This window comes from Balaenoptera acutorostrata, chromosome 21 (genome assembly GCF_949987535.1).
Source record: "Balaenoptera acutorostrata chromosome 21, mBalAcu1.1, whole genome shotgun sequence".
Lineage (NCBI taxonomy): Eukaryota > Metazoa > Chordata > Mammalia > Artiodactyla > Balaenopteridae > Balaenoptera > Balaenoptera acutorostrata.
This window is the reverse complement of record NC_080084.1, coordinates 25,610,869-25,637,422: the sequence shown is the minus strand read 5'-3', so window position 1 is coordinate 25,637,422 and position 26,554 is coordinate 25,610,869. Positions and strand designations below refer to the sequence as shown.

Genomic DNA, 26,554 nt, shown 5'->3' with positions numbered 1-26,554 from the left:
ATTATTCCACATTAGGTGCCTGTCTTATCCTTTTTTTTTTTTTTAAGTATTTGTTTATTTATTTATTTATGGCTGTGTTGGGTCTTCGTTTCTGTGCGAGGGCTTTCTCTAGTTGTGGCAAGCGGGGGCCACTCTTCATCGTGGTGCGCGGGCCTCTCACTATCCCATCCTCTCTTGTTGCGGAGCACAGGCTCCAGATGCGCAGGCTCAGCAATTGTGGCTCAGGGTCCCAGCTGCTCCACGGCATGTGGGACCCTCCCAGACCAGGGCTCGAACCCGTGTCCCCTGCATTGGCAGGCAGACTCTCAACCACTGCGCCACCAGGGAAGGCCCCACATCTAGAACTTTTAAGACATTCTCATAAGACTCATTTGAATCCAGAAATTGTGTCGGAAGTGAGATTTTTGGCTTAGAAAAATTATTCTACTTAACATTTTCTTAAGTAGAACTTACATATGCTTTCTCTTCTAGTAATATCTTAAAATCTCCCCCATTTTAGAAAACGGGAGAATAAAACAATCAGAAAGGGAGTGAGCATTTATGAATAACTGTACTGAATCATAACTAATCCAAGTTTTTTTTTCCTGTTTCTTTCTTAATTCCTACAACAAACAAAATTCTTAATTTGCATTAAGATATAACCTTAAATTTAGAAAAAATAATAGGAATTAAAAGACTTTCCTTATGAAAGCAGGAATAACATTTATAGAAAACCCTCCCTTTCTACTGTGATGATTTCATGTTGTAGGTTCATGTTTACTCTAGTCCCAGAAAGACTTAAGTCAGCAATTTAGAGATAGCTAATTTATATGATTCACAAAAGGATTTTCACTTCATTGCTTTGGGAAAAGGACCAAACTTCAGTCCTAAACTCTGGGTGTGAAACATGCCTGAATGATCTGAAACTCTGTATTACTGTCTTCTAATGTAGGAATCATGTTTTCCAATTTTTATACAGATTTATAATTTTGTAAAGTTCATTAAACTTTTTTTTTCTTCTAAGCAACAGAAGAAAACCAAAAGGGAATGCTGAAATACACACAAGCTGATTCTCTTTCCAAATCTTTTCATTTGGCAGAATTAGTAAGATCTGTCTTTACAATATTTTTGCTCACACATTCACATCAACTTCCTATACTTTTGACTGTGCCACCAGTGTTTCACACGGATCTCAAACAGTACAAACATTTATGATTATTTGAAATGGTTAATGGAGACTGTTTTGATTAAAAGAATAAAAAGGTCTTGTAACATTCGTGTCATTTTTTTTTTTTCTTGTCATTGTAGGTGAGTAAGGTGTGGGATGGTGCTTTTAAGAAAAGAGATTGTGTTCCTTTCCCAGGGGTGGAACCACAGTTTTGCGTGGTGATTCCAGAAAACACCAATGACTCCCTTTAGAGACCCAAGCAGTACACCACTTCCTTTTGGTTCTCCTGAGCAGGCAGTTGTCACACACACTCCCTATTCCCCCATCTAGGCCTGTTGGCAAAGCCCACTTAAAAAATAGTTATGACAAGGCAAATGGGGTGCAGCTTCAAATACTAGCCCTGCAGAGTCTTTGACTCCAGCTGCCCCAAATCTCGTGGTACCTGAAAATCTGTGATGTGGTAAAGAGGAGCTTTTCTCTCATCAACATTGGGCAGCAAAATTTAACAGCCTCCTGAACTTGAAAAGAAGGTCTGAGTTGAATACAAAGCCTGTGATTCTATAGTATGATTGAATTGACTAATATCTTATTGATTCAGTTGTTTTATCTCCAGAATAATGACTCACTGCCTAGAAGTTGGTTCGGTGACAATGTAGCTGCTGATATTAGATAGCAGAATGACTGAAACAACCAAATATGGCTTTAGAAAAATGCTGAATCCCAGAACATGTGAAAATGTGTGTGAACATTTATATACTGGTACAATCTGATTGCTTTGGCTGATTTAATAATGAATTTGGAGTGGCTGTGTTTTATGATTAACCATTATGATTAGCTGTTATTATGGCATGAAAAAAGTGAATGGCAAATAATCGTTAAGTAATGACAATGGCCATGATTCAAGCCTTTGCTCCTCTTTTAGATATGAAAGAAGACAGAAGGCTAATTGCCTAATTTAGCTTCGGTGGACTATAAATCTCTCAGGTTAATTAAAAGAGTGAATCAGGAAGTACTGAAGGAATCAAGCTTTGTGGAATTTAGCGTTTGTTTTTTTTTAAGCTGAGAGTGATATGCCTTAAAGATCTTGTTATATAGAATTGAATTTACAAAAATTAGGTAAAATAATGTGATGGCTTTATGGGGGAAAAAAATCTCTGCCCTTATTTCTTCTGTCTTAAAATTATAAATAAACATGGTTGGCAACTGTCCTATAAATGAGGCATCTTCTCTGAAAATATTTGTGCAATAATAGTCTCTAGTAGTACTTCCAAAAAGCAGCACATAAGTTAATTAGCTCCAAGCTTTTTCTTTGCCATTTTCAGTTTTAGTTACATATCGCAAAAGTCACAAAAGTGTAATTTGTAAAAATAAAACAGTAAAACTCTATTTTCCACTCAGATCATAAAAGGAAGTGTTTCTAATACAGGCTTCAAACATTTGTGTTTAGGTTTTGCAAAGCATTAGTTTATGGGCTGCTGGAGTCATTCCAAAAAAAGCACAATGAAGTGTATACACTAAAGGTAAACAAAACATTTAAATACAGCACAGAGAAGCAACATTCTATCCAAGTCTTACATCATTGTTGATGGTCACACAGAATCAAAAGACAAAACCAACGGGAAGTTTGCTATTCCACTTTAATTCCTTTTTATATTTTCCTGGAAAATCATTAGTAATGGAAAATACTAGTAAAAAAAATTATGTAGCAGTTAATAGAGTCCAGCTCTTGTGTTTATTCTACTCAGACAAAAGCATCTAAATGATTCTTATGTCTTAAGAATTCAACAAGTAATCATTGCAGTTAATTAGATTTTTAAATATTATTTTTAAATGTTAGGAGCTCATATTAAGGAGTAATATTCTGAATTAATGGAATGTTAGAGCTGCCAGAATCAAAGCTAAGTAACTTGACAGAGATCCGCTGCCATTGGGAGAATATGCACCTCTTGACAGCAATCTCCCACGTCCTTGAAATGACCTCAGCAATGATGTCATTCAAAGACAGTTCACCTTTCAGTTTCTTACTTGGATAAACATTCGGTCTGAGAACTGAGACAATAACCAGCTCCAACAGATACAACATGTTTGATACATGTGTGATGATATACAGATCTATTTATTTATAAGAAAAAAATGCCTGTGAAATGAGGGAAGCTATGTCAAGTGATCATATATTTGATCAAGCCACACTGAGTAGATGATGATATTTTATCATGTTTGGAATTCATGAACAACCCCTGCCCCCCTCCTCATGCTCACCCCTTAACTGAAAAATAAAGCCACCCTTATAATTATTTTCTCTTCAGTGATCTGTTTCAAGTGTTCCCCATATCTCATTGGGGAAGAGTTTGGGGAAATGGGGATTTTATGAAAATTTGTGTAGGCTGCCATCCAGTTATGAAAACATTGTAGAATAAAGTTATTTCATGAAAATATGACAATTTCAACCCATACCCCACTTGATTGTGCATATAGTATGTCTGTATTATCAAATCTTTTATGGAAAGGATGCAATCCTTTCTCATTTAGAAAACAGCATTTTTATTTCTGAAAAGCATCTTTCCTGCCTTGTGGTAACTGCATTATAAGTTTGAATTGTTCAGCGAATATTAAACAAAGATGAGGGCAATGTTTTATTGGAGAATATAAGCTTTGAAGAAGGACAGAGAACTCTAGCACATACCTTTTCTCTAGAGCAATGCGTTGTATAGAAAAATGCACCTGCTCATAGGCCATGTTCAGGACTGTCTGGAAGGAGTTTATCCAATGGCCGGGGGTCGATCTAAACAACCTCTAAAGTTTCTTTTAAGCCTAAGATTCGAGTCTGAATTCATAAAACCAAAATTTAGCTATTTAATAATAGCACGGAAACATGAAAAAATCTAGGTATTAAAATTTTGTATCATTATTACTATAACTGTGTCAGAAAAAGTCCCCAAAGCCTAAACCTATTCCTAGGGGGAAAAAAACTGGAAAAAATACACTAACATTTTATTATTTGTGGCTGTACTCGGATGGTAGGATGTAATGGGTTTTTTTCCCCAATGACTATATATTGCTTTTAAAATGAAAAATAGTATTTAAGTCCAATAGCAAAGGTCGGATAACTTACAATAGAAGTTCGACTTGGGTTGAGAAACAAGAGCTCAAATATTGTATCGCTCAACAGCATTTTACTATTCATATAAGATGACATTTTATTTTATTTTACTTTATTTTATTTATTTATTTTTTTGGCTGCACCGCGTGGCTTGTGGGGTCCTAGTTTCCTGACCAGGGATTGAACGCGGGCCCTCGGCTGTGAGAGTGCGGAGTCCTAACCACTGGAGTGCCAGGGAATCCCCTCATATACGATGGCATTTTAAAGATTTAACGGTATTTGTTTTTCAGACTGACACATCTTTGTTGTCTAGAAGGGGTTGCTTTATTTGTAGAAAGAAAAGACATCTCTTTGCATAGCTTTGTATTAATTAAAAAAAAAAAAAAAAAGAATACAAACATAACCACAGTTTAGCCTTTCTCCAGTCTCAGTCTACAAGTTAAATTCACTGTTTGATATTTATCAGTGCATTTTGTTCTAGTTTGTGCTATAGGATTTTCAGATAGGAGAGGTTATGCTGAAATTTAGCTATATTTTGTGGGGAAGGTCCTAAAGTGCCAAGTTATGTGAACTGGTCATGCATAAATCTGGCCTGAGGTTCGTAAGGAGTAGGAATATTTTGGTCCTTTAGGGGAAGAACTGAAATGGTCCTTATCTCTGAGCCCTTCAAACACCCACCTCTTGGAGAGGGTGCAAGTAAGAAATTAGTCATGACTCAAACTAATGGAATGTTCAAAAGCTCCATCTGACTGACTTCTGTAGCCCTTAACCCAATCTTCACCTTTTTGTTTTTTAAACCTATCTCATTCTTTATCTTTTCCCCCTTTGCAGTATCATAAATATCCATACTGTCTGACCCCAAAATTCAGGACACATGGGCTAATAAATGATTGACAAGAGGCCAGAGTATTTAAAATTTGGATTATCTTTTAAAATTAATTCTTAGAATAACCATAGCCATAAATTAATACTCCTAGATCTGCAAAAGGGGCCTCTTCTAGAGTAAAGCTCAGACAATTGCCTTGAAAACTCCAATTCTGGAGAGATGTTAGCAAAGCACAGGCTCCAATCGTGTGCTCTAAACTCACCCCGTGCTTAATAAAATACATACTTGCTGAGTCACCCACATGCTACAGTGGGCGCTGCAACATGATCAGGGATCACTGGAGATTTGGTACTTTGGTCAAACATGTGTAGTTGGTCCCACATCTTAGCATCTCGTATTGATGAAAGCGGGTTTCAAAAATTAGGAGAAATTGTGAATGGAAATGTGCAAAAGGGTGCAGTACAATTTTGGATGTGTACTCTACATCAGGGGTCCCCAGTCCCCAGGCCGCCGACCAGTAAGTACCTGTCTGCGGCACAGCAGGAGGTGAGCGGCGGACGTGCGAGCAAAGCTCCATCTGCCGCTCCCCATCGCTCGCATTACCCCCTCAACCTCCCCGCCCCTGCCGTCCGTGGAAAAATTGTCTTCCACGAAACTGGTCCCTGGGGCCAAAAAGGTTGGGGACCGCTGCTCTCTATGGAAAAAGGAAACTCAGAATTCTGTGCGGTTTGTCCTAGTGATGATGAGAGATTGGGGAGGTCAATATATGCGTGTACGTGAGCCTTAAATTTCCCTTTTCTGTTTTTTAAAGCACCACGTGATCTCTTTCTCATGTGTTGCCTTTAAGTGATGAGTTGATGAGGGCTGCAGGAGGCAGGTAGGCTCGGGCATTCCTGCCAAGGGCTGTCGACAGGGGCAGCTCTGCCTGGAGAACTTTGTTCTTATTCCTTCTTGCAGCCTTTCTTCTATCAGGAAGATGTCGATTAGAGACATTATTCGCCCCCCCACCTTGGATGCTGGGGTAAGCCACCATCAGCATGCAGAGCGCTTCTCACCGCATGGATCCCCTGTCTCGTCCATTTTACCTTTTACTCACCTACCCTGAAGAGCGGCACTCTTACCTGACCTAAACATCCCCCTCAGCTTTCGTGATTTCTTTGCCTCGCGTGCAGCCCCTGGGGGTGGCAGTAGAACACCAGTCTGAGAGTTGGTTCCCAGGACTGCGGTGTTGAATGAAGTTTATCTTTAGGGCCTCCAGCTCCTTTCATCCACTTGTCAGCTATTTAGTGAGCGCCTGCTGTGTGCCATGCCTGGGGGCTCAGAGTGAGGAGAGCAGACACCCCGGTTCGCCTTCATGAATATTCCATATCCTGCTCACTCCCTTTGGGGCCTCTTTTCTCCTCCTTTTGCTTTTAGTGATTTTTAGGCTCAGGCTCTACCTTCCCTCCAATCAAAAGTCTAGGACAAGGATCTAATAAACTCATTCCCTCTAAAAGTTAAACTACTTAGTATGTTTTTTTCTCCTGGGGTTGGGGTGGGGGTTTTATTTTAACTGAAAATAAGGTTTTAATCCAAAGTAATTTGTAATGACCCTTGGATAGTGATGAGGAAGACATTCCTGGTCTCCAGGAAGCTCTGTGCCACCTTCTATCTCACTGTCAAGAAAGGCCAGGAGGCCTTCTGATCGCAGGCTGGTGGGGGGGGTGCTATGCCCAACGATAATGAGAGCACCCACTTAACTGAACACCTCCGAGAGCACTTCACTGTGCCAAGTTCTTTTTCTGTATTATTTTATTTAAATCTTTAGAAGCTCTATGAGACACATGTACATATGGACTCTCCATGTTTTTACCAAGAGTAAAATGAATGGGGGCTTTTGGGGGTAAATGGAAAACCTGAAGGACAAATTCAGGAGCTGATGGTCCTGAAAGGGGATATCTTGCTGAAGCATAGATTATAAATATACTTTCAGTTTGTTTTCATTAGATATATAGAAAAACTACACTTTGGGAATATCTAATATTCCCAAATAGTAGGGATACTTGTTTAAAAAGGGATATTCGATTTATATGTCTCTGTCTCATTAAACTTGGGGAGCTTCTGACCAAGCAGAGGTTCTAAAATCCTTTTCTTGATGACATTTCCCATATAGCACAATTGAGGGTTGGTTTAATTGCAGTTTTTTTGGGGTTTTGAAAGTAGACATAGTCAGATAAGCATCAGATTATTAGATTAATTTAGCTCATTATATAGAGTTGCCTGAAGGGAAAATCCTTTATCTTTTGTAATTCAGCAGCCCAGGCAGCATATCATCATGATTACATAATGCAAAACTCTTCTCCTAGAGTAAACTTAATTATAGAATGCCAGAACTGATAATTAAAGAAGGATGTAACATAAGAGCTGGGTGAAGACCTTGAGGAATTGAAGTTCACAGTAACTATTAGATTAGAGACACCTGTTTCAAATGGTTGACCCTATTTTTGTTTTGCTTTGTGTTAACATCTTAAATTTCTTGGATTACCTCATGGTCATTTGGCAGATGTCCATCATAAAAAATGAAAAAATAAGTGGACTATACATAGATATAGCTGACTTTTTCCTGATGAGAACATATTTGTCTTTTAACAAGGTGTTTGCCTAGGTATACTTCTCTTTTTTTCTTGATGTAAGAAGACACAGTTAATATAAATTAATCTCAGAGAGTAAAGACAACCACTTCATCAGGTGGCTTATTCCAGTTTTTTCAATATTTGCCACTTTTCCCTCTTGGAACGTATCCACATCATTTAAAAGGAAACATAATGTGAACATTATTTACTCCAAAATTCATACCTGTGGTTCTGATTCTAAGTTGATTTTGAAAGGATGAGCCTTTCCATCTTCAGTTACCTGTGGAGACCATAAGCGAGTTTCCGCCCTGTAAATAAAACAACGTTTGTAAACCCCAAATTCTAATGGTACTTCTAGTTTTAGTATACTTTAATTTCCTATGTTTCTGAAAATACTAACAACCCTTGGTACTTTGAGCAAAAGCAATATTCCTTGCTCATTATCCTGTATTGTCTTATTGAATTAGTCTTATGTTTTTAGTGTACTTCTGGGAAGACTTGAATGGATCAAAATTGCTTGGAGGACTGCTACGGACTGAATGTTTGTGTCCTCGCCCCACACCCCAGGTTCAAATGTTGAAATCCTAATCCCCAGTGTGATGGCCTTTGGAGGTGGGGTCTTTGGGAGGTATTAGGGTTGGATTAAATCATTAGAGTAGGGCTCTCATGGTGGGATTAATGACCTTATGAAAAGAAGAGGCATGAGATCTCTTCCCTCTCTGTGTGAATGCACCAAAGAAGGCCATGTGAGGACATGACCAGGAAGCGGGCTCTCACCGAGAACCCGACCATGCTGGCTCCCTGACCTTGGACTTCCAGCCTCCATAACTGTGAGAAGGAAATGTTTGTTGCTTAAGCCACCCAGCCTATGGGATTTGATTGTAACAACCTGAACTAAGGCGAGGACATTGTACAGGGTCTGGAGAAAGTGGGTCTCCAGTGCATGTGGGAAGCAGTACAGGACACGGAGATTCTGGAGGCATAGTCTGCAGATGACCACAGGACAGACTAGATCCCTAGATCTCCTCAACTTCCTTCCTGTCCTACCTGGGGCACCACAGGAGGCAGTGAATGATTTGTCAGGTGGATTTGCTGTTGGCATCAAGGAAATGTGCTTTGTCCAACGCTTCTCATGTATCTACTTGGGATCATGTGGCTCCTACGGGACTATGTGCTTGGCAGGAACACAGGTTATGCATAGATAGGGAAAGAGTCGATTTCACCTTGTGAAATGGCAGATTGGCGACTGATTGTGCCTTTTGGACCACAGCAGGGAAAATTGTGAATACAACAGCAAGAGGATAAACACACATGCTAACAACCACTATAACAAATCATTATTTTCACAATTCAGTTTCAGATCACGAGTCTGATGGCAATAGATCAATTTCCTAATGTTGTTTTTGGTCAGAAATGTCTCATTGTCTAAAACCTTCATGTACACGTACCCTCTCATACCTTGTGGGATTCTTCTGGGCTGAATTCAGTACAAAACAGCCAATAGCATACAGGATATTAGCAACCAAATTTTAACATGATCACATCTTGGCAAGCACGAGATTCTTTTAGGAGCATCTCTAAATTCCACTCCATGTTCTCTACCATGTTTAGAACAGCAGTATAACTAGACATGCTGTTCGGTGTTTATGTGGCCAATACCTTAAATGGTTCTATTTTTATGGTCAACTAACTGCGTTAGTACAGGAAAAAAGTTCTTTTAGCCTCTTTCATTATTCTCACATTCCAGAGGATTCTTTTTAGAAATCCTTTGTTAACAGCTACTAGATTGACTGACTTCAGTGAAGAACAGACCAAAGTGGCTGATACATTAAAAAAAAGCCAGTCAAAATTCTGTGTCCTGATATACTCCTTCTCACTGGGAAGATGAAATCATTTATAGTTCTGGTTCAGGTTCTTCTGCAAAACAGATCAAATTTTAACACCATTAATTAAAGAGCACCTGTCAATTTTGAGACACAGCTGGTGTGCTGCTGCTTTAATCCTGTCCTGTGCATCAGCATGAGTCATGGACTCAGTACCGAAGCCATCAATAGCCAGGATGACATCTCCGGGACACAGGTTGGCAGCTGCCGCCTTGCTTCCTGGAGTAATCTGGAAGAAATCATCGCACATTTAAAATCAACACCCTGCAGCATCTTGAGTTTTGTGCCCGACGTTTACATTGCACCTTGGTAACATTTTAAATGCTTCACTGGGCAGGACATATTAAATCTCACTTAAAATAACTCTTAACTGATCAGTTGTGCTATCTCTATTTTCCCATTATGTGAAATAATTTTGTTTCTTACTAACCACATTTCCTCCATCATGACATCTCTGATTCTCTTTTAAAACATCTTCCATAACTCCCTGTTTGGATCATATTTTCTTTGCTTTAAAGAAAGTAATTTGTTTCTTATGATTTTTTTGTCACCCAGAACTCTCTATTTGGGAATAGAACGTTACTACATCTGGGGAGCCTTAATATTTGAACTGAAACTACTTTCGCATCCCTATAATGTACCTGGGATATAGAAAGCTGGAAAGAGAATCACTCTTGTATGAACAAGAAGAAGCCAGATAATATGCAAAATTATGACTTTTTGTGGACTCTTCAGAGAGCTGAAGTTGCAGGGCAACCAACTAGCTTGGAATCTAAGGAAAGACGGGAGTCTCCAAGGAAAGACAAGCATGGGCTCACCTGTACCAGAGCATGGAGGAAGATGGGGCCAAATGTACTAGTTGTTAAGAAGAGTTTAGCTAAAATTATGAACAAATTGCTAAAGGCCAAGTATGAGTTAAGCATTGAGAGTCTAGAACCCGTGGGAACCACAGACACAAGAGAAGTTTGTATCTACTCACAGTCTCTTCTCCATGAATGAAGAATAGATGGAACAAATAGGAAACAACTAACAAGATGGTAGCTTTTAATTAAACCATACCAGTAATTACATTATATATAAATGGCCTAAAAACACATCACGTTCTGTTTTTTAACAGAGTTTGTCAAACTAGGTAAAAAAAAGAAAAAAAAAAAAGCAAGATCTAACCTTATGCTGTCTACGAGAAATCCACATGGGTTTCTTTTTTGGAGGGGAGGCGGGGAATGATATGGGGGGAAATGATATGAGAAAAATATGGTTGTTAAATGTTTAGAAAGTGGCAAATCTGAAATTATTTCAGATATTTCAAATTATTTCAACAAAAACATGTTGAGTATACAGTTAAAGGCGATGATTGTTTTGATGGCTATACCTACTCCCAGTTTTTCTGGGTAAATCCCAACTATTGACAACTGCCTAGTAGTCCTCACCCAGTCTCACCCTGCCTACTTCTCTAACATCATCTCACACCATTCTCACTCCCCCGCCCCTCCCAATCCACTGCTCTACAGCTAGTCCGATTTCCTTTTAATTCCTCAAATAGGCCAAGCTTGCACCCTCTTCTGGGCTTTGTGCACACTGTTAACTTGCTCCTGAAATGCTTCCCCCGACTCTTCACCCGGTTGCTTCTTCTCCTCCTTTTGGTTTAGGCTTAAATGTCCTGTTCTCAGAGAGACCTCCCCAGACATCTGACGTAGTTTCTACAGCCCCCTCCCCATCATTCTCCACTGTTACACCCTGTTGTTTTCCTTTATGAAGACAGTTTGTACTTTCATGTTTGTTATTTACTTGTGTAGTGTCTGTTTTCCCAACTGGAAGTTCTTGAGGATGTCTATAATATTATGTATATTCCTAATGCTTCACAGTGTATACTCAATGTTTGGAATTGATGAATAATTACTTGAAAAATGAATGAAATGGACATTTAAATCAGAACTTGTGAAACAAAAATAACTAGTCCTTATATACCCAAAGATTATGGCTATTAATGTCAACCTATCATTGTTCCTTTTGCAAGTTCCCACTGTTTAGGTCAGAACAATATGTAGAACTTGACTTAAAGCTCAAACTGCTCCAGGAATAAACTAGATCATTCCTAACGTTTAACTTGAGGATCAGTCATTAATTCATTTTTTGTCTCTTTGCTTCATCTAGTCATCGATTCGATTTAACTTTGTGGCTCTAAGAGAGATCCAAGATTCATATAAATGAATAAAATTGCTAAAATGACAAATTCTCATGGGTCCTAGATCTTCAGTCTCATCACTAAAATGTTTATTGTACTCGTTTCATGTCTGTGATCACCTCACTGTAGCAATCATGATAATTTCCAGAAGGGACAGATGATGGGGGCTGGGTGAGGACAACTGGAGATTATTACATCTCAGCTTTTTGGAGGCATTTCATAGATGTTTTTCCATTTAGAAATTCTCCCACACTCAGAACTGTTAGAAGAATAAAAGTTTCCATCCCCAATGTGACTTGTAGGACTAAAAATAACCTCAAACTTTTAATTTTCTCCAGCTATAGTTCATCAAAATCAGTACCATCTATTTTTAAACTTCTAAGACCAAAATGCTTTTCTTTGAGTTAAAACATGAGAAAGCATGGCTCAGTGTGTTTGCTTTTAAAACCTCACCTAGCTTTTCTAATATACTTTAATTTGGTTTATATATAATACTCGATCTAGGTTTAGAAGACCCTAACATTATTTCTTAGCTCTGGTTCAGATGAGTGGAAGGTAGGGTTGTGTGTATCTGTCTATATAAATTTTAAATGGAGATATCTGGGGCGCTGAACTTAGATACTGAATATTACTAAATGTTATTAACAACGTTAATATGGAAGTTAATAACTATTTTATATTTATGCAAAATATTACATTTGCAAAGCTCTTTCTAATAACTCTCACCATTACAACTCTAAGATAGGCTGGACAAAGAAGGCTGCTTCTCTTTTTCAGACAACCTGTGGCTTCTCACTAAGGTGGGAGAAGTTGTACAGCTATGTCACCAGTGGTTTCATTAGTTAAATAGGAAAAGTGGTCGATAGTGATGCCAGAACCAACTTCTGACTTTGCGTTCAACCTGGCGATTGATGTCCTGGGACCTCCACGTTAGGAGTTGATAAGAAAGAAAAGAATCTGTAGAGAAATGGATGAGAGACAAGGAGAAAACACTATCCTTCACTTCTTAGTTCTCAAGTTCAGCGACGCTAGTGATCAGCAAATGGCCACTAAACTGGCCTGGTTTTAGTAAGTTAAACTATCTGTTTAATCATAAGAATGTATTATTTTCCAGCATGACTTTATATTATTTCTTTGCAGTTTATTTATATTACTTTGTATTATTGCTCACAGTTTATTTTTAACATTTTCCCAAATGATGAGAAGAGAGAGCTAAAATGAGGCAAAGAGTTTTTCAGTGGATTCTTTATTTTTCAGTTTCATTAGGGTCTCAAATGTCAAAAGCATTCAAGAGATCCTTGGACATAGTACTGCTGGCAATCACTTAGCACATGTTTTCTAACTTGTCTGATTAGAAGGATCATCGAGCGTCTTTGCTTAACACAAATATTCCAGTCCAATCCAGATGCCTGGAATCACGAAACAGAAGCTGTAGCAGAGGAACTAGGGAATTTGTGTTTTTAACAAGTCCCTTAGATGATTTCTGTTTTTCACATCAACCTATTACTTGGGTTTATTTGGAAAAAACTAACTTAAATCACAGGTCAAGCATCTATCAATGTCCTATTAACTGTGGGAAACATGAGGGAAGTCCAGAATATCGCCCTGGTGGGATTTCTGTATTAAGAATAAAAATGGTTGAAATAGTTATGGAGCAAGACAAGTGTATACGGAAGGGCTGTCCTGTGGGGCGTGGATCTAAATAATGAGAAATCCCATTGTTCAGTTGTTCTCCATTGCCTACAAATAAACTTCAGTACCTCACCTGGCATCAAAAGCCCTCTAGCACCTGGCTGCAGTCTACATTTCTAGTTCAATCAGAATCTCTGCAAGTAGCACCTGGGCATGGGTATTTTCCACTTATCTGGGTGAGGCTAATGTGAAGCCACAGGTGAGAACTATTATGGTGGTGTTATACTGTTGGTATTGGTATCTTTTAAGATGAGAAAACTGTTGCTCAGGAAGTAGAAGGAACTTGCTTAGGGTCACACATCCAGTGAAAATTTGAAATTCCTCGTGGGTCTGTCTAACTCTTTAGCTCAAGCTCCTCCACTATCCCCAAATGCCACCCCTGCAGGTACTCTCTCTCCCCTGGCTCCGCCCATCTCTTTGGCCATACTTTTTTCACGGAATCCTGGACAAGTTGTATCATGGTTGTTTGTGTTCATGTCTCTTCTGCTGATACATGAACTTCTCAGGGGAGTAGAAGCCCATTAAGTGATGACTGTATCCCGCACAGTGCCTTCCACATACAATACCTTCTGCGCTTAGTAGGTACTTGTGGGATGTATGAATGTTGGGAACAGATGAACCAGTGCTTCCATGCAGACACGTCTTTGTCAAAACACAATTAAGTACAGTCACCCCTCTGAATCCGTGGGTTCTGCATCCAGGATTCAACCAACCGAGGGTTGAAAATATTTGAAAAAAAATTCCAGGAAGTTCCAAAAAGCAAAACTTGAATTTGCCACATGCTGGCAACTATATTTACATAGCATTTACATTGTGTTAGGTATTAGAAATAATCTAGAGATGATTTAAAGTTTAGGGGAGGATGTACCTAGGTTATATGCAAATACCATTTTATATAAGAGACTTGAGCATCCTGGGGTTTTGGTATCATTGGGGGGGGGGGGTTGGGGGCATAGAGGAGTGGGCGTCCTGGAACCAATCCCTCAAGGATACCGAGGGCTACCTGGAAAAAGACTGTATTCAACTGTAAACATTTCTTTCTAAAAGTTCAAATTTCAAATATAGTTTATATTAAAGTACTATTCAGTGTTAAAGCCTACAAAACTTAAGAATACACTAACATTTTCTATGTTGGTACCCAAGTCCATATATAGCATTCTCAGTTACAGAGATCTTGATCCGGGGTGTGGTCTGTATAGAAAGGAGGGAAGAGGAACTGAGTGGGAAGGGACATAGTGGCATGAGATGTGTACAGTAGTTTTACATTGTGTACACAAAAGAAGCTTGTGCTTTATTCCAAATTGGACCATTTATGAAAACAAACTATCTGTAACTTCGCTGTGATAGTAGATCCACCTTCTGGGTGGTCCAAACATTTAAGAAAGAAAGAGACTCCATAGAACCTTCTTGCCAGAAAAAAAAACAGCTGCTCACTTAGAGATGTGAACCTTAAACTTTATTCTGTGAAATGTCTAGGCCAGTTGTATATGGTGTTTGCAATAGCAACTCCCTGCCACATGCTGAACATCCGAAACTTAAATTCATATTGCACGAAGTAGAGCACACCCTTGCCTAGAAACTGCTTTCCTACAAATCGTATCACAACCAATGGCTCAAAAAATTTTTTGAGATTGTCTGGTGTTTGATTTACCTTACTTCTAATGTTTTTTATGATACAAAGTTTCACCCAGCTGATTAATTGGATGGTAAACAATTGCAGGGTGGGGACCCTTTGTCCTAATTTTGTGAATTGTAATTTCAGCTGATGGAGAGAATTACTTTGTAAACCCTGCCCCCAGCAGAGGGTGGAGCAGAGGACCACTGTCGAAGGAGCATTTCTATAATCTGCTTTTGTAGAGTGTGAGGAAGGGAGGAGAGGGCACTGCTTGTAGGACAAAAAGTGATTTAATTGACTTGAGGACTATATCTCATTCATGGGACTTTTTGTGGTGTTAAGTGCAGGCATTGGCATTTTCCTTCTTTGTATGCTTAAGAACTTATGTAAAACAGACAAATCAATTAACAATAAAACAGTTCTCCTTTTTCTTTATTGTGGAATACTTCTGAGGACACAGTTTGCACCTATTATGAAAATAAATTTATGTCAAAAGTGAACAATGTATTCACTCATATTGTGTCTATTTGTATTCTGTGACCTGTATGAGGTACTAGACACTGTGCTTGGCACTGAACAGCTGCCAAATTTGCCAGTTGTTGCCCTGAGGGGGGAGCATTCAATCTGTGGGATACAGATGTACTCAACCATCTGTGGTACAAGGCATGTTATAAGGAGAGGTTGTAGGTCAAGAGCTACAGTAATTAAATGGATGAAATGATGACTACTGGAAGAAGACTGGAGGAGTGGTATTTGAATGGGTTTCCACAGGCACAGAGGACAGTGGAGTGGGTGGGGAAGAGAATTCTGGAGAAAAATGATAGCAGGAGCAAAGCCATGTTACAGAAATCATAAGTGCTCCGGAGTATGGGCACCACTACCTATTTATGGAGTGAGAGGAAGAAAGGAGAGAGGAGGAAGAGAGGGAGGAAATGAACTTGAAAACTTGAGCTGGGAGAGAGGGTGAAAGCCATGAATTTCGTGCTGAAGACGACACATTTTATTCTCTATAAACTGTGGATGCCACTGAAGGATTTTTAAGAATGGGGAAGATAGGAGCAACCAGCAACCATCTCAAAGATGGCTGGTAAGAATATGCAGGGTGAATTGGAGAGGGGAGACAACAGCTAGGTGTGAAATTAGGTAATCTTGCTGGGGGACAGTGGTAGAAAAAAAGGAAAGTGGTAGATCTTAAAGATGTAGCATCAATAGGACCAGGTGATGAGTTGCATGGCACAAAACACCCGTTTGGAAATATCTGTACAATAAGCAGAATCTTTCACGTGTGTGGGCTTCAGGATGCAGGCTTTAGAGGCAGGTCGACCTGCATCAAATTCTGTCCTGCCACTTGTGGTCATCGACAGGTTAATGAATCTCTTGAAGCCTCACTCTCCTCATCTGCAGAAAGGGATATTACTACTACTACTCCGATAGGATTATTGTGAGATTTAAGTGAGTGCATATATAGGGCTTAGAAGAGTGCATAGCAGGCAAAAGAGTATACTAACACACACACAGTCTCATTCACTACCTTTTAACACAGTATAAAAATATTAATAGGATTATTCTACTACCTAATTACAACACTGATAATTATGTTTGTGTAATATTTTTTAGTCTTTTTTCTAAATGATTTTTAATATTCTTATACTTTCAGTGGAAATACTCTCAATTAGGTGTTCACTAAGGCAAAAAAGTTCATGTGAATATGTTTTCATTTATTCAACAAGAATCTATTTATGTGAATGACTTTGGGTACACTTGGAATACAAAACAGTTTAGTTCACCTGCTCTCCTTGAGTTAAATTAATTAAAGAGAAAAGCCGTAGTCAAATGAAATAATCATATGTGTTCGTGCACTGTCATTGAACCAAGTGTCAATATGAGTGATACAAATTAGTTATGAGTTAAAAATTCAAACGGAATTGGCTTCCCAAACAATAACTGTCATCAGATCAAATATATTTACCGATAGCTCCTGCAGTCAACTGCAAAATGTTAAGTTCTGCTTTGAAATAAACACTCAACATATCAAACAACTCAACATACCAAACATAAGATTAATCATATTGACATGTTCCACAGTAATAGCGAGATATTTCTTTTATAAATCACTGACAGGATTTTTGTGACAAAATTATTCCTTTAAGGTTTAATATAAATATGATTTATCCTTTGTAAGGATTCAAAAGCTTATTTCATTTAATATAAACAAATGAACACTATACTTCAGAAACTTTAAAAATATTTCTTCGTAGAGAAAATGGAGACTGTTTCCTTTGGTAAATCCATAAAAGGCATTGCTTGGCCCAGGTCACTGAACCATTTTCTGCCTAATTTACTTAGGAACATTTTTTGGGTATGTTAAGTTTTCATGTCTCATATGAAAACACATGTCAGATATGTTTATATGTTTTCAAAAAATGGAAAACAAAGCTTGAAATGTTCCATGGTATGCATCTGTTCCATGGATACATGTTTTGAGATATTTTAAAAAGCCATTCATTCTTAGAACTCGTAAGTAGAACAGAATTTAAAAAGTATTACCTTGTTCAAAGCCTATGTGAGGATATCAGATTATAAAGTATACATTTATAAAATGTAGTATAAGCAGTAAGGAACAAAATAAAGCATAGTAAAGGTATAAATATTCTGAAAGTTTATGTTTTAAAATTAGGTTTAATGGGCTTTATATGTGAAAATTGAAATAATAATAATTTTCTGTCAAGACAAACACATGTTGGGAAAAAAATCAACTAGACCAACTAGAAATTTACTGACGACAGATCCTGAAGTATCCATTTTCTTTCTTCTTAATTAGACAATACTTTAGAGAATATTAAGTAAGGAAAGCTTGACTTTGATGTCAAGTATTCAGCGTTATTAGGCTGAGGATGGTTCTCCATCAGGTAAACGAAACTATCTGACACATTTTCTTTGTAGTTTGAGTTGTAGATGATGATTTCTAAGCCAAGCTCCAGCTTTAGAAAATATTTATTCAAAATGCCTGGAAACCTAGGAATCCAGATTACTGATATTGTCCCTGTCTGCGCTGATATGAGCGCCTCCAACTTGGTCTTGCCCTGAGAACAGCGCCCTGCTGAAGTTTTCCTCCAGACAGGGAAAGTGCTCAGTTGCCTGTCTCTCTCCAACTAACAACCACCACTGTCTCTCCTTCTCTGGACCCCATCTCATTTGTTGCTGAAAGGAGACCGGAGTGGAGGGCGAGAAGGCAGCCCACCTCGCAGCCTCGCCTTCTCTGAGCGCAGGGAAACCACGCCGTCCGTTCGTCTCTCCTCGGAAAGTTGCTGGAGGCCAACAGGCTGCAGACAGAGACCACTGGAACTGACTTGATTAATTCTCTAAGCTGCTCTGCATCCTCCAGACCTAGTTTGCCAAGGTGCTGCCCTCCCTCGAACCGTGAACCAGAAGCTGAGGCCCCACCCAGCGCACCCCAGTACCTCGCTGGCCACTCTTCTCTCCAGGGGGGCCCGCGGCACGCCAGAGTCCCCGACTTGCAGCAGAAGAACGGAAAACACCTACCCTGGTGATGATCAAAGGCTGGTTGAAGTCTATGCCCCCCGAGAGTCTGAAGCCCCAGGGCGCAGGGCCCGGCAGGACCACGTTTTGGGGCATGGTGCCTCCTGGCACGGCCTTCCTGGGGCGGGGGCGCAGCGAGTGTCCCCGAGCGGAACAGCCCACTCTGCTCCTGGGGCAGTGTCCTTGCCGGACCGCGGCCTTGGAGCTTTATCCCCGCTCCCGAGTGACGTCACTGGCCTCCCCTCCTCCCCGCCTCCTCCCACCAAGGAGAGCTCCAACTTTGGAAGAAAGAGACGCGCCAGACCCGCGGGAGTTTACAGACGCGCACCGGGCCGGCGCAGCCTCCCAGACCTCTGGGGCAGAAGCTGAAGGAGGCTTCGGGTTACAACTCCCATCACTCTCGCTCTTTTTAACATCTTTATTGGAGTATAATTGCTTTACAAGGGTGTGTTAGTTTCTGCTGTATAACAAAGTGAGTCAGCTATACACATGCATATATCCCCATATCTCCTCCCTCTTGCGTCTCCCTCCCTTCCACCCTCCCGATCCCACCCCTCTAGGTGGTCACAAAGCACCCAGCTGATCTCCCTGTGCTATGCGGCTGCTTCCCACTAGCTATTTTACATTTGGTAGTGTCTATATGTCCATGCCATTCTCTCACTTCGTCCCAGCTTACCCTTCTCCCTCCCCGTGTCCTCAAGTCCATTCTCTACGTCTGCGTCTTTATTCCTGTCCTGCCCCTAGGTTCTTCAGAACCATTTTTTTTTATAGATTCCATATTATGTGTTAGCATATGGTATTTGTTTCTCTATTTCTGACTTACTTCACTCTGTATGACAGTCTCTAGGTCCATCCACGTCACTACAAATAACTCAGTTTTGTTTCTTTTTACGGCTGAGGAATATTCCATTATATATATGTGCCACATCTTCTTTATCCATTCATCTGTCGATGGACACTTAGGTTGCTTCCATGTCCTGGCGATTGTAAATAGAGCTGCAATGGACATTGTGGTACATGACTCTTTTTGAATGATGGTTTTCTCAGGGTATATGCCCAGTAGTGGGATTGCTAGGTCGTATGGTAGTTCTATTTTTAGTTTTTTAAGGAACCTCCATACTGTTCTTCATAGTGGCTGTATCAATTTACATTCCCACCAACAGTGCAAGAGGGTTCCCTTTTCTCCACACCCTCTCCAGCATTTATTGTTTGTAGATTTTTTGATGATGGCCATTCTGACTGGTGTGAGGTGATACCTCATTGTAGTTTGGACTTGCATTTCTCTAATGATTAGTGATGTTGAGCATCCTTTCATGTTTTTGTTGGCAATCTGTATATCTTCTTTGGAGAAATGTCTATTTAGGTCTTCTGCCCATTTTTGGACTGGGTTGTTTGTTTTTTTGATATTGAGCTGCATGAGCTGCTTGTAAATTTTGGAGATGAATCCTTTGTCAATTGCTTCATTTGCAAATATTTTCTCCCATTCTGAGGGTTGTCTTTTCGTCTTGTTTATGTTTTCCTTTGCTGCTCAAAAGCTTTTAAGTTTCATTAGGTCCCATTTGTTTATTTTTGTTTTTATTTCCATTTCTCTAGGAGGTGCTAGTGAAAAAAGGATCTTTTTGACCCATCACTCTCTTAAAGTAATGCCTGTCCTCCTGTTTATCTTCTGCTTGGAGCTCAGCAGTGAGCTTCATTCGAAGTTAGCACAGGGAACTCTACCTAATGCACTGTGGTAACCTAAATGGGAGGGACGTCCAAAAGGGAGGGGATATCTGTATGTGCATGACTGATTCATTTTGTTGTGCAATGGAAGCTAACACAACATTATAAGGCAACCATACTCCAATAAAAATTTTTAAAAAAATGTCTATCTCTACCAGAAAAAAAAAAAAAGCAGTTAAACCATGGCCTCTGTACTTTCAATTAAAACACAAGTATCAGGAATGCAATTGGTTATTTAGCAATTTTGAGTGTGCTAATGTTTACTTACTAGCTGTGTGGTTAAATTACTTAACATTCTTAAGCCTCAGTTTCCTCATCTGTAAAATAGGGGTAATAATGGTACTTCTCTGGTAGGGTCACTCTGAGAATTAAGTGAGCTATCTCTGCACAGTGCCTGGCACAGCACGAGGGCTCAGTAAATAGTAAGCATTTCTGCAATTAAGTACATATAGTTATATATATTTGTGGGTATATGTAATATATGTGAATACAAACATATTAAGATTTTATTTTTTAAAAATGAAGAAATCTACAAGTGAAAATGTCATGCAAAGGTACCCTATCCAATGAGCCATCTAAAAGTATATATGAGAAGACAATTCGTCAGTATACTCAAAGTATAGTTTAATTTTGATTGGATTAATTGTCACCTCCCTCAAATTCAGTCTCTAAACCTATGTTTTTGACACATGGGTGGCAAGTATTAACAGAAACCTAGGAGTTGAGACTGTCCTGGGTGGACAGTGCAAGAGGAGCCCCAAACAGGATGGAACTGCATGGAGGAAAAGGAGGGAGGGTGGGTATTCACTGAGCATCTTCATGGTCCAGGGCTGTGGTGATTGCTTTACCCGTGTCATCTTCATCCTCATGGCAAGACCATCAGATTGCTGTTATTATTCCCTTTTTTTTTTTTTTTTGGTAAAGAAGTAATTTCTTAGAAGTTGAGTCATTTGCATAGACTCACACAGCTAATAAGTGATACAATTTAGATCACAAACCCAGGTCTGCCTGACTCTAATGTGTGCCTGGTATAGGTCTGAAGACCAGGAGAGTCTGGGGAGGGTCCTGTCGTAGGCTCAGTGTGGAATCAGGTATTTCTGGTGTTATACTCCAGGATGGTCTGATTCCCAAGGAGAGGAGGAGGGATGAGGGATGAGAAGTGTGAAGTGCTTTAAAAGCCCAAGAATGAGAGTCTTGGACTTCATGCCCAATATGATAGGGCTGTATCAGTCCAGGGGAGCAGAGCTGCAACACACTTTATTAACAGCATAGTCTGTTTGGATGTGGTTTTAAGACTGATAGAGAAGGGAGATTTAGGAAGCTGTAAGCAAAGTGGACTAGCCTGGTGATAGTGTAAATCACAAAACCTGGATTGGAACTACTTTGTCCACTGTGGTAGATTATATAAAAGTCCCAGGGGGATAGGTGTTTTCTAGTCCCAAACATTTTCCAGTGCCCCACCTATGTTGGGTTATCAAGGAAGTAATCATATATTCTTGTTGATTTTTGCCTGTTTGGGCTGGCTATATTGTCACAAAGCACATTTCCTCTGTCAGTCACTGGCTGTGTCTGCGTGGTAGACACACACACACACACACACACACACACACACACACAGAGGTCAATTCAGGAAAAAAAATCAGATAAGTTATTTAGTATTGTGTAATTGTAACAATCAGTTGTTTATACCTTATCTCATGAGCTGGCTTATATAACAAGTTGATTGTATGTTTTTATTTTTTGTCAGTTTTGTTTTATTTTTCTGCCTTTTTACCGGTCATTTTGGCATCATGTAGATGTAAGCAACATCTGTACAATATTAATATAATACCTGATGAGTTCGTAAGGCTTTGCAGAGAACATGGAAATCAGGGACCTGAAATAGACAGTTTTCCTATATCCTACTGTTCACTGACGTCACCAGAAAGGTGTTCAGAGATGACTGTCAAGGTGGAGGTGAGAATAGCCGTGAGGCAGTGTTCTAAGGAAGAAACAGTGACCCAGTCCTAACTAGTCCTAGAGGTTCCTGCTTTTGGTTTGGGTACTGTCCTAAGAAGGAGTTCTTTCTGGATGAGACTTTCATTTATTTTCTTTTTTATATTTGCCTTTTGAAAGGATTATGATAAACTATGATTCCATTAAATATTACTTTTGTGATTATTATTTGAAACCATGTTTAGGAAGCCCTTTAAGGTTTTCCTTTTAGAGTAAGTTTAATAAAATTGTTCATTCTACTCTTGTATAATTGGAAAACTTTTCTGTTAGTTATAATAATCATCTCATCTATTTTAATCCTCAAATCTATAATCTTAACCTTGAACTTTCATTTATTTTCTGATCCTGTTTTTCTAACCATCTCCTGGTACAAATACAGTTCAACCTGTGAAAAACCAAATCCATCCTTTTCTTTAATCGCCTCAAACTGAATTCCTGGCCTCCATGCCTTTTAATTTTCTCATTTCTGTTCATTTTTCTACTACTCTTCCAGGTTTCCAGGATAGATGTTGTAAATTTTCCCTCTTCTTTATTTCGTATATATCAAATATCACTATGTATTGTGACTTCTTTTATTCATTCATTCAACAAACATTTATTGAACATCTGTGACATACCAGGCACTGGGAATGCAAAGATAAGATGAACTTTATGTCCTCTAGGAGCCAGTAATAAAATAAGGGAGATGGAGATGTAAAACGTGATCACATTATGTGTTGAGTGCTGGGACAGGATTTTGTACAGTGATGGAACAAGAGTAAGTAATCAACTCTCCTTGAGGAAAGTATCCATGAAGGGATGCTGGATCTTGATGGGTAAGAGTTTTCCAGGTGATTGGGGATTGGAAAGGGAACAGGAAGGAAGATGTTCAAGGCAGAAGGAGCTGTAGAGGATGTGCGGTGGCAGGGAAGCAAGAAACAGGTGGCAAATTAGGAAATAGCAAGTGACTGGTATGGACAGAGTTTAGCCCATTAGGTAGGAACAGGAGGCCAGGGTCATAGCAGTCAGAAGCCAGATCAGAGGGAATTTTGTGTGTTACACTAGCATTTTGACTTTATTCTATTGGGAGCTTTGGAAGAGTTTTAAGCAACAGGTATAATAATCAAATTTGCATTTTATTATCATCGTTCTGGGAGGTGGGAGGGATGAATCACAATTGCAGGAGATAGGAAGCAAGGAATCCAGTTAAAACTTAACGGCAATAATGCAGGGGAAGATGTCAATTTGGGTAGTGGGGATGAAGAAGAGTGGCAGCTATGAGGACCTTAAGTAGGTTCATTGACACAGTCTGGGGACAGTTCTCACATGGGGGATTAGGGAGAGGCTAGGCAATGGCTCCCAGACTTCATTGCGTGTTACATGAATGGTGGAATTATTAACAAGGAGAAAATATACAAGAAGGACAGAAAGGCATTTTTGTTTTAATGAGGGAGTGGTGGATTGAAGCACAGTTTTTGTCATGCTGGGTTTGAAATACCTGTAGAATATGTGTGCTGTTTAGTGTACTGGTTATAAGACTACAATTTGGAGCCAGACTGCCTGAGTGGTATCTTAGTTCTATTGTACTTGTTATGTGAGCTTAGGCAAGATTAACATTTTTTGTTAAAATGATGATAATAATAGTACTTGCCTCCTAGAGTTCTTGTGAGGTTTATATGAGTTAATAAGTACAAAATTCTCAGAACTGTGTCTGGCACATGCTATGTGTGTATAATCCTTTGCCATTATTAGTGCTAGTAGTGTAGTAAGCAACTGGATATATAAATTTAGAGCAATTAGATATATTAATCTAGAGATCTGAACTTGAATATTTTGGAACTATAGTAGAATCTGTACCTATGAGTGCTAGAGGTTTTTTTTTTTTTTTTTTTTTTTACTAGCAGCCTTTTATTATTATTATTATTATTTTTAATTTATTTAATTTATTTATTTATTTTTGGCTGTGCTGGGTCTTCGGTTCGTGCAAGGGCTTTCTCTAGTTGCGGCAAGTGGGGGCCACTCTTCATCGCGGTGCGGGGACCGCTCTTCATCGCGGTGCGCGGGCCTTTCACTATCGCGGCCCCTCCCGTTGCGGGGCACAGGCTCCAGACGCGCAGGCTCAGCAGCTGTGGCTCACGGGCCCAGCTGCTCCGTGGCATGTGGGATCTTCCCAGACCAGGGCTCGAACCCGTGTCTCCTGCATTAGCAGGCAGATTCTCAACCACTGCGCCACCAGGGAAGCCCCCAGTGCTAGAGGTTTTTAAAAAAAAATTGGTTGCAGTTTCTTTGACATTCCTCATTTTGAGAGATGGAGTTGATGTTCCCTCCTCTTGAACTTGGGTAGTTGTATGTGACTCATGTTACCAGTAAAATGTGGTTGAAGTGACATTGTGTGACTTCTGAGGCTAGGTCAGAAAGGGTGATCTAACTGCTGCCTTGTTGACTGTAATTCTTGTGCCTGAAGCCCTCAGCTCCCATGTAAGAGGTCTGAGGTTCCATGCTGTAAGGAAGCCCAAGCGCATGGAGACGTCACGTCAGTACTACTATCCGTAGCCCCAAACCAGACCCCAGACACGTGAGTAAAGATTCCTCCTTCCAGTCCCCAGCCCTTAAGTCACTCAAGCTTCCAAGTCCCCTCAGCTCAGGCTTCAGACATCGGCAGCTGAGGAGAGTCCTCCGCACTGGACCCTTTCCAAGCTGTTGGCCCGCACAGTCTGTGAACGTAATAAAATGGTTGCTTTAAGCTTCTAAATTTTAAAATAATTTGTGACATAGCAATAGTAACAGGATGAAATCACCCAAGGAGATTAGGTGATCAAGGCAACAAAAGAAGATGATTAATGATTACGCTCTGAGGAACAGCAGAAACAGGGGCATTTAATGGGCAGGAGAATAGGAGGATCATAGGAGAAGAAGATGCTCTTCCTCTTACAAAGTGTTTAAAGGAAACTGTGAAAGTGGTGTCATGGAAGACAAATGAGAAGAGTTCAAGGAGAGAAGGCAAATATTATTGGGAGGTGAAATGAAAGTTGTCAGAGTGCCTATTAGATTTGGTAATTGAGACGTTCTAGGTCTGAGAACAGTGAATCACTTTGCTGTACACCTGAAGCTATAACACAACACTGTTAATCAATTATACTCCAATATAAAATGAAAACTAGAAATAAAAATTTAAAAAATGGTGAGGACAGAAGCAGACTGCTGTGGTTTGAAGAACAATGGGAGGACAGGTGAAGATGGACTGTTTTTTAAGGAATTCGATAATGAAAGGAAAGGGGAGACTGAGGATGGTCAGCTGGGGGTTGGTGCAGGTCAAGAGAAAGAACTTTTTTTTAAAAAGATGGGAAGCTTAGCAATATTTGCTGAAGTCAGAGGAAAGTAGATGCTGAAGAACCACGTGGAATTTGGAGGAAGCAGCTTTGACACGAGAGGTGGAAGTAGAGGTCTTGAAGAGGACAGATCCTTTTCTTCTGAGGGTGGATGGACTTCCCCTAAATTGAGGTGTGTTAGCAGTAAAACAGACTACCTAGTTCTCTTCATCTAAAATTCTCCCTGCCTGTTTCAGGCACTCAGTGACTTCACCTTTTGACAGTGGCAAGAGTTCTGAGACTGCCTCCTTGCCAAAAAAAATCTCTCCTACTCTTTCTACCTCATGGTCTACTGCCAGATTGAAATCCTGTCTTTCTCTTGGATAGGAACCTACGATAGCACTTCCCTGCCCCTAGGACAGAGCCAAACTCTGTTAACGAAGGCCTTTTATCATTTGACGCATGCCGTGGATGCTGTTCAGACTGGGTCTCCTGATCACACACAGTCACTGTGGCGCCTGCCTGGTGGGCTGACTCCCCTTCCCAAGCTGTTTTCTATAGTCAAAAATGTTTTTCTCCCTCCCTCCCTTCCTACCTTTATCTCTTCTTCCTCCCCTACTTCCCTTCCTTTCTGTCTTTACAGGAGGAGTGTGTGTTTGTTTAAGTCTGAGATCCCTTAGCCAGTGGTTCCGAACTTTGATGCACATTAGGAGAGCCTAGGTGCTTATTAGAGATGCAAATTGCTGGGCTCCACTCTCCAGAGATATGAATTCAGTTGCTGGGGCCAAAATCCGTTGTGGGTGGTCTGTGGACCACACATTAAGAAAATGTAATTCAAATCAACACATAGGATTATAATTTCTTATACTGTGTCTTTATATGTGTGGTTCATCCTTTCTGGAACGTTCTCTTTTGTGTATCGCATCCCACTCTCTTTCCACATTTTCTGG

At 39.8% G+C, this 26,554-nt stretch overlaps 2 protein-coding genes across 5 annotated transcripts in view; one reads left to right on the top strand and one right to left on the bottom strand.

Moving 5' to 3' along the window:
• Positions 1 to 18,790, bottom strand: part of PDLIM3 (PDZ and LIM domain 3) — a 30,525-nt gene extending 11,735 nt beyond the window's left edge. For 2 of the 3 annotated variants that reach the window (XM_007177883.3, XM_007177885.3), the window contains exons 1-3: positions 18,604 to 18,789; positions 9,646 to 9,797; positions 7,909 to 7,993 (exon numbers count right to left, since the gene is read on the bottom strand). In XM_007177883.3, coding sequence (XP_007177945.1) covers positions 7,909 to 7,993; positions 9,646 to 9,797; positions 18,604 to 18,696 — 330 coding nt within the window. In that variant the 5' untranslated portion in view covers positions 18,697 to 18,789. Of the gene's footprint in view, positions 1 to 7,908; positions 7,994 to 9,645; positions 9,798 to 18,603 lie in introns of all 3 variants that reach the window. The other variant, XM_007177884.3, reaches the window with a different exon arrangement.
• CFAP96 (cilia and flagella associated protein 96) overlaps positions 1 to 26,554 on the top strand; it is a 97,343-nt gene that overhangs the window by 62,071 nt on the left and 8,718 nt on the right. The window contains exon 7 of one of the 2 annotated variants that reach the window (XM_057537267.1): positions 10,124 to 10,267. The exons of the other annotated variant lie outside the window; for it this stretch is intronic. Coding sequence (XP_057393250.1) covers positions 10,124 to 10,177 — 54 coding nt within the window. The 3' untranslated portion in view covers positions 10,178 to 10,267. Of the gene's footprint in view, positions 1 to 10,123; positions 10,268 to 26,554 lie in introns of those variants that run through there. 2 annotated transcript variants of the gene reach the window in all.